This window comes from Morone saxatilis, unplaced genomic scaffold (genome assembly GCF_004916995.1).
Source record: "Morone saxatilis isolate NCDOM2014 unplaced genomic scaffold, NCSU_SB_2.0 Contig2, whole genome shotgun sequence".
Classification (NCBI taxonomy): Eukaryota; Metazoa; Chordata; class Actinopteri; family Moronidae; genus Morone; species Morone saxatilis.
In genome coordinates, this window is record NW_023339762.1 from 17519318 (window position 1) to 17527737 (window position 8420).

Consider the following 8420-nt stretch of genomic DNA (forward strand, 5'->3'; position numbering starts at 1 on the left):
TGTGTGTGTGTGTGTGAGCAGGTTACTATATAGTGAATGAAATTATACGATGTCCCAGATGCAGATTCGTGCCGAGTGCTCACTGACAGCCTCGGCTACTTTATCACAGTGTATATTCAGAGGTGGCACTGGCTACCACTAAACACAAAGTATCCCAACGCGTGTGGAGACCGAGCGGGCAGGAAGAATAATCCCCAGTGGCCAAGTGACCCAGTTCCACAGCACAGACTACATTCTGGAGTTTGCGCGCACGGCATTTTAATAATTGCAATCGGGGTGGGGAGAGGGGGTGCGCTTTAATGTGGCGGAGAATGTGGCTGATATAATAATAATCAAGACTTCTGCTACGTTACGTGATGTGAGGAGTTGCGCATGTCAGTGAGGCAGACTGTGTGTGTGTGGTTGGTGTGTGTGTGTGGTGTGTGTGTGTGAATGAATCCTGGATACCCATATAGATATTGTGTCCACCACCGCAGGTGTGGTCCTTTTGGTCCATGTTGTTCTCTCCTGCTCTCTGTCGTCGTGTCTCTCTTCTCTCTCTGTGTGTGTGTGTGGTGTGTTTGTCAGATGTTTTGCCCTCTATAGTGGAAGTTTTATAATTTGTGCACGGCTAGTATGATAAGCCAGCAAAGAACCATTCGATTTACAATAGAACAGGTTCTTTCCACTGTGTGTTTGTGTGTTATGGTGTTGTGTGTGTGTGTGTTGTGGAAATTGAGAGGAAAACAACAATTGTGGGGTGTTCAAAAGATTGAAAAGTCAGCACAGCGGCCGTTTGGCAGGTGTCGGGATGTGGTTAAACATAAAAAAAGCCAGAGAATGTTCACATATAGACACACAACTTGCACACATCTTACACAAAGCCCCCATCAAGTCTTTGTTGAAAACCACGTGGTAGTGATGGAGATCTGAGTTGGTGAGTTACAAATGTCCTTATCAAAGAGGCTCAAAAGCTGAGTATTTTTCAGTAGGTCGTATTATATATGTTTTACCACAATGGGTAATGGTAGTGTAATTAGAAAAATCCGAATAAGTTGATCATTAAGTAATTTCAGAATCAGAATCAGAATCCGAATGAAGGTTTATTGCCAAGGTGGTAGTACGGAGGAAATTTTCTTTTGGTGCGATTGTTGCATAAAACGTATACAAAGTCACAGCACAAGAGAATACTTTAAGAAAATATAAAAAAAATAAAGACTAGAGACAAAGAGTAAGAAAGATTTACAGAAAACACGAGGTGCATTAACTTAATGCTATAATGTATGGTTCTGTTTATGATAGCGTATGGGAGTTAATAAAAATGAGTGTAGCGGATCATAATAAAGGTTATAACGAGTCAATCAACTGAATTTCACAAAGACAGGATCAGGCGCATGTTCAAACCTCACACCCACATACAAGTGTAGGTGTTTGGTGGCTTAAACAGGAACTGAAGATGTGACACACTCTGGTCATAACCTTGTTCATGCATCCAAGAATCACATGACACACATATCTGATTACAGCTGATAGTCCATGTGCAGCACAAACAGGGTTTACAAACCTCGCTTTCAGCTTCTGGGAATAGGACTGGGAGGTAGTCATATATGACAGCTGTCTACTAACTGTAGACATGCGCACACTGTTCAGAAACATCATAGCGATAAATATGCTGCTAGGCAGGTATTATAGAAAAGGTTTTATGTCAACATGCCTCAACAGATCCCTCTCCCACATCACAAAAGCCTGTATGCTTGCACAACCTGCACACATGCAGAAGTTAAAGAGGGGAAGTAACACAGGCAGGAATCCATATCACACACACACACACACAATAAAGGACAGTTTTTTTTACCTGCCTTGCCCCTCCCTAACTATGATCAGGTGATTGTATGAAGGTGTGGTATAAAATACGCTTTCCCTTTCAACAACCTTTTTTAACTGACACCGTTGCTGTATGCTCTGCTGCCTCTTGAAAGAAGTTAGCTATTAAACACTCGTAGTGGTACATTGTGTGGACAATATCAGCATGGCTGTCGCTGGGGGAATCAAGTGTGTGAAATATCTTATGTTTATCTTCAACTTTTTCTTCTGGGTAGGTGTACTTTACTTTTTATTGTGTCTAATTGAGTTGTGTACGAATGAGAGAGAGAGAGAGAGAGAGAAGGGTGGAGAAGCTACCTAGTATCTGCCATTTTGTTCATAAAATGGAACATTAAAAAAAGATGATATTACAGAAAGTATAGCCAGTGAAAATGGTCAAAAGAACAGCAGAGTGTATACACAGAAACACACACACACACACACACACACACACAGAAACACACACACACATTGAATAGAACAGCCATCTTCCGGTTGCATTTCAGCTCTCTAAGTTAAAAATTGACTGACCTGTGCCTTTAAGTGCTAAGTGCCTGTAACTGCCATTGCACAACATGGCACCATGCATCCATGACAGAGTACAGACTTTAAGCTATTCTGTTCACATGCTATGTAAAAAGAACAAATTGAGAACAGACTAGTGTTGCAGAATATACTAGCGTGCATGCATAATAACATGCATGCAAGCAAAGTATACCCTCTCGTCTCTCTCTTCTCTGATTATGGTCTTGTTTTCTAGGTTGGTGCTTTGAAATACATTCACACAAATACACATCCCCATCAGTGTGTGTTAAAACCACTGTAGTATCAAAATTTGATTGGCGAGGAGTTACAAATGAGTTGGAAAGCTGAGCGTAATTTTAAATGGGTTTGTTCAAAATGTGATACCATATTGGTAATAAATTGCAATGTTTTTTCTGTTGATATCAGTCGAAGAGTAGGAGTTGCTGAAGGAGTATAGAAAGAGGCTACATCATTAAATGATGACTTTTACGCAGTGGGTATGCTCATGAATAGGAATATCTCCCTGTGGATGTGGAGATGAGATACTATTGTTGGTGAGTATTTGGATATGACGTCAGGGCAGCAGAAACCTCTTCCTGGCTTGAAAACTGAACAGTAAAAACTGTAAGGATAAACCCTGGAGAGGGATTCCAGCCGGGGCCAGTCAATGTAGATTTGAAATTAACTGAAGAGTTTTAAATTCAGACAGTAAAAAGAATTGTTAACTGGTGTTGTGAAATCATAGTCATAAATATGGAGAGGGCATGTGTATGGAAAGTATTAACTTTTATTGAGTTTAATTTCTTACTGTTACACTCTCTAGTATGATTCGTCTTACTACTGCACAGCCAGACTGACAGTCTATCAATGTACAGTGTGCTTAATACATTTAGTGCTATTATAAGTGATTTCATTTGGTAAAATAAAATGTTTCTTTTTGTTTCAGCTTGCAGGCACTGCTGTCTTCGCTATAGGCCTGTGGCTAAGATTAGACCCAAAGACCAAAGGCCTGTTTGAAGGATCAGACTCTCCGTATGTGTTTTACACAGGTAAGATGCTTCGGTCTTTGAGCAGGAATATTATCCATTATCATCAAAGTTTAAGAGAAGTTTTGGATTATGTGAACCCTGCAAAACACAAAGTATGCCTTTTTGTATCTGATTTTCTGTACTGTATGTGTGTGTAGGTGTATATATCCTGATAGGGGCTGGAGCACTGATGATGGTGGTGGGTTTTCTGGGATGTTGTGGGGCCATCCAGGAGTCTCCCTGTATGCTGGGACTGGTCTGTACCACTTTTCTATTCTTCATGTAACCCTACCTTCTTCTATTAACTTATTTTGACAACATCAAATCTAAACTCCTTAAAACAAAGTTTCTTTCTCACTGTCTGAGTCTTTTAGGTTTTTGTAGTGATCTGATTCAGTAGCACTGACCTTCATTAAGAGATATGAGATGTCTGCCTTGATCATTGTTTACTGAACAGTATCAAGGCCAGATAAGAGTATCTAGATTTTCCTGTACTTGTAGCCTCCCTCCCTCCCTCTCTCCCGCCCTGTCTGGCCCTAATCTTCTTGTACTAAATCTCTCAGGAGGAGGAGTCTATGTAAATTGGGTTCAACTACACTCAAATGACCTTACTTGTTCACACACGCATGCAAAGGACATGCGCACATGGAGACACATTCACAAAAGCCACTCAGTTTAATTTTGTCTTTCCTTTGTGCAGTTCTTCTTCTTCCTGCTTATCATATTTGCCATTGAAGTTGCAGCAGGAATCTGGGGATTTTCTAACCAAAGCAAGGTAACACACACGTTTAAAGTATGTTGCATTGATTTTATTATTATTTATATAACAGTTTTCAACAAAGTTACAAGCACTTTACATAAATACAAAGAAGCAGCAAGAGGGCAAAAAGCACCAGGTAGAGAAAAATACAAGTCAACAACTACAATAAATCACAAAATGACAGGTATGGCAACAAAAAACAAAGTGAGTGAAATAATTGTGAAAAAGGATTTAAAAGATAGCATGAAGAGATGTTACTTTTAACTTTTTGATCACTTTAGTGATGCAAATAAAATATTTTTCCCCGGTTTGTTGATGTGTTGCAGGTGGTGAATGATATCACAGCATTCTACATGCAGACCTACAAAAACTTTGAGACGACAGGAGATGAGCGCCTCAAAGAGACACTGCGGGTGATCCAAACCGGGGTGAGCAACGTCTGCTTTAATCTAATTCCGACTGACTCACAACTTATCTAAAAGGAATCTGGCACAAAAGATCTTTTCGAGGAAATGCAGTGTATTCCCATGGGAAGTTCTTTTTGTCGTCTCCCAAGTCTCTGCAACAAGTATTATCCATAATGTGTATGATGATTAGAAGTTGCTGATTCAGAAAATTATCTTCAAAATTAATTTCAACATTAGGAAATTAGCTTATTGACTTTCTTTGTGAGAGTAATATGAGAATATCAATAACATGTCTGTGCAGTAGGTGTAGAGATAGAGCTGAGGGCAATTAGCCTAGCTTAGCATTAACACTGGAAAGAGGATCCAAAGGTCAAAAACACACCTACCAGCTTACTAGTTAACATGATTTATCTTGTTTAATTCACTGGTTCTCAAACGTTTTCTGATTTAGGTAGAACAGTGATTATGTGCTTATTAAATATGTATTCTCTATGTAATTTTCATGGCTTAAAAACAATTTGACCTATGACCACAAAACTGCAGATACTGCACTCTGCCTACTACTGCTAATACTGTCTTTGTATTTGCATAAACTGATACACAGGTAGCGCAAAGACAGAGTGCAGCAACTATAGTCTGAGTGTCTTCTTCCTGACTGAAATAAGCCTAATTTGATTATGATAATGGTCTTATTATATTGTTTACAAAGTTTAACTAAGTACTAACTAAGAACCACTGAGTAATTAAGAATTTAAGTATTGTGAGGTTTAACCTATGACACATGTATTTTAATTAGCACAGTAATCCTTTATCCTGTCTAGTTAGTTAATGCTAGACACAGTAATACCATGTCCTGTATAGCTAGCGGACATTGTAGTTATTTGCTGTAACTATTTTATTCATGAACAACATTTTATCCATGCATCATCTAGTATTGCTATTGCTATTGGTCTCCACTGTCTCACTGTTCAGGACACTTTAATTAAATATTAACAAAATGTTGAACTATTCCTTTAAATTACTTGTAGTTAGAGATATGTATTTTGTCTGTCTGCAAGTCACCTTCTTCTCTAAAGGTATGATACTGTGTGTGTTTACAGCTGAACTGTTGTGGACCAACTGGTACTGTAATTGATGCTGCCAAAGACACCTGTCCAAAAGGAGAACCACTAGAGGTGCTCATTACGAAGGTACAACTACTCTGAAAGTGTGTGTAGATGGATGCCAACACAGCCAGGCACTTAAGTCATGAGATAGATGAAGAAAACACATATTTCAGTACAAGGAGCCATCCAAAAGACAGATGTCAGACATGCTTCAGCTCTGTGAGAGCAAGAACAATTACTGTATGTCGAATACATAATGATGGTCTGACGTGTGTCACAAGTTTATCAGTCTTCCCTTTCTAAACTAATTTCCTCAGCCTCCTTGCAATGCGTTACTATGGCAACAATGGTTTACTGGCGCCTGCGTGCTCTCAGGCTGTCTGTTATGTGAGCCATACCACAAGGCATGTTCAGCATAGCTTAAAGGAATCGTGCTTCTGTGTGTTGCAGAGCTGTCCTGACGCCATTGATGAGGTGTTTGACTCCAAGCTTCACATCATAGGAGGAGTGGGCATCACCATAGGTGTTGTTATGGTAAGTGAGTAATTGGTTTAACTGCAACTCTTCAAATTCTAGCATCTGCTCCCCCAGAGGATGAACGCAGTGTAGACGCAAACACAAGTAATGTTTGTCTGCCTCTCTTACAGGTGTTTGGGATGATCTTTAGCATGCTCCTGTGCTGTGCCATCAGGAAGTCTCGGGAGATCGTGTGACACCCACTGTCGCACCCTTAAGTCCTTATTAATGTTGCATGATGTCATTCCTAGGGTCACATGACTCTCCACTGCCTATAGAAACACTGCTTGTTAAAGGGGGATAACCTAAGCTAGGCTGGGTGCAGATATTTCTGATTATTCAATTATACGTTAGTTATAACTGTGCTGCTGACACTTAGGCCTACCTTTATGGACTATATAGATGCAATGTGGTTATTTGGCCCAACTATAGAATGGGTGTCATCTGTGCTTCAGTGGCAATGTAGTACAGAAATGTGTAATTTTGTGGTCATTTGATTGAAATTAGTGTTTGTGAACTGCTAATTATCTAAACAAAAGATCATATTGTATTACTGATCACATTTCTCACCTACCGGTAAGAAGAGTCATGGACCAGGGCCATAAGAAAAGGCAGCCACAACCACTTCAGCACAGTACAGCAGCAGCCAATGAAATTCTTCAATTCCTTTTTCGTACAACACTGAAGTCAAACCATGGTGACTAGTAGCCAAGTGAATGCCGAGCTGTGAACTGTAGTGACTGTGGGTTTGTTCCAGCTTGGTATTAGAGTAGCAGTTTGGTTCCTGTGGCATTTAATTTGTTCCTTTCCTTTCTTTATCCATCTCCATACTTGCCCTTTTAAAAAAAAATGCCTTTAATTTTGTCACGTTTTGTAAATGTCTTCTTTTTTAATTTGTAAAAGATTTCTACATTTAGGTGGTTGTACGGTACGGTGCGGTTTGATGATGTATTTTATAATATCCTTTTAATTTTACAGAGATTGGATTGATTTATACCATATGCACTATGTTTTACAGAGACAGAAATTAATGAGAACCAAATAAAACCAAACTAACTATGTCGTCTCTGAGAGTATTATATTATTACAATCAAATGAGCTCTAAGTATTCATTAGGCTTATTCTCAGCAGGTGACTAGTTCATAAAAAATATTGCAAAATCTTCACTATTAAAACAAACAAACTATCATTTTGACTGTGCTTGTGTTAGATTTAGCTGTGTAGGATATAGTGAGCATGTGAGGGGTTAGAAGGGCAAGTGGGATTTCCTGTTGTGCCATGCTTCAGGAAGACATGACTCACATTGTCAAACTGTCTGAAACAAAATATTCCAGCTAATAATTAATGTAACAAGTAACTTAATGACTTTTTACACTTTTTATACTGTGTAATTGTTCCTTAGTCTCCTTGTTGTGCTGGACAAATTTCATATAGGAGATACATTTATTGCCTGGATTAGACTTTTGTACTAAACTCTGTCCACAAGAATGGGACGGACAGATGTATGGACTGCCATACTGGAGGTATGGACAACTCAAAAACATATTGCCTTTGGCCACAGTTATTGCTGGAGGCATAAAAAGAAGGGCGTGGGTGCTTTGATAAGACTAAAAAACAATATTCAGGTTCTTTCCTGCATGTGCAGTGGAAAATACCATACTTGCCCTCTTTGATATTTGTGACCATCAAGTGTGACTCATGTAGAGTTTGATCCAAAGCACAAACAAAGTCTTGCTAAAGTATCTTATCATAATGAATTTACGGAAAATTTCGGAGCAACTTAGAGAACACACTGATTACAGTAAACAATACATATTTATGTATGGTAGTGAGCCTAGTTAGTTTCTAATGACTCACTATTTCCCCAAAAAAGAAGGTGAGAACAGAGTTAGTGTGCCTCTGATAACAGCACAAGGAAGCACACTTTGATTTGGTCGTTGACAGCGGGGTGTTGCCCTCTTTAGACACCCCACGCCCAATGTGGAGATAACACTGATTATAAAAAGCAGTGTGTACATTTGTGAGATGACGTCTCGGAGTGATTCTGTGTGTATTCCTTTTATATAACCGCCTGTGTACTGGCCAGGGGAAGAGGGCAGGAAAACCGAGAGATAAGGAAGAGAAATGTCCAAAAAATAGGAAGCACGATGAGAAGTCAAGTGGAAAGATACCAACATCAACACTCAACATTAACACAGAGTAGAAAAAGACTAAACTATTTGATAACAACTGCACA

The 8420-nt window shown here is 39.2% G+C and overlaps 1 protein-coding gene across 2 annotated transcripts in view; it reads left to right on the forward strand.

Annotated features, from left to right (window-relative positions):
- cd9a (CD9 molecule a) overlaps positions 1-7245 on the forward strand; it is a 7599-nt gene extending 354 nt beyond the window's left edge. The window contains exons 1-8 of one of the 2 annotated variants that reach the window (XM_035665544.1): positions 1899-2074; positions 3314-3416; positions 3554-3651; positions 4096-4170; positions 4482-4583; positions 5663-5752; positions 6119-6202; positions 6316-7245. In XM_035665544.1, the coding sequence (XP_035521437.1) occupies positions 2009-2074; positions 3314-3416; positions 3554-3651; positions 4096-4170; positions 4482-4583; positions 5663-5752; positions 6119-6202; positions 6316-6381 (684 nt within the window). In that variant the 5' untranslated portion in view covers positions 1899-2008 and the 3' untranslated portion in view covers positions 6382-7245. Of the gene's footprint in view, positions 1-1898; positions 2075-3313; positions 3417-3553; positions 3652-4095; positions 4171-4481; positions 4584-5662; positions 5753-6118; positions 6203-6315 lie in introns of those variants that run through there. The other variant, XM_035665543.1, reaches the window with a different exon arrangement.
- The last annotated feature ends 1175 nt before the right edge of the window (positions 7246-8420 follow it).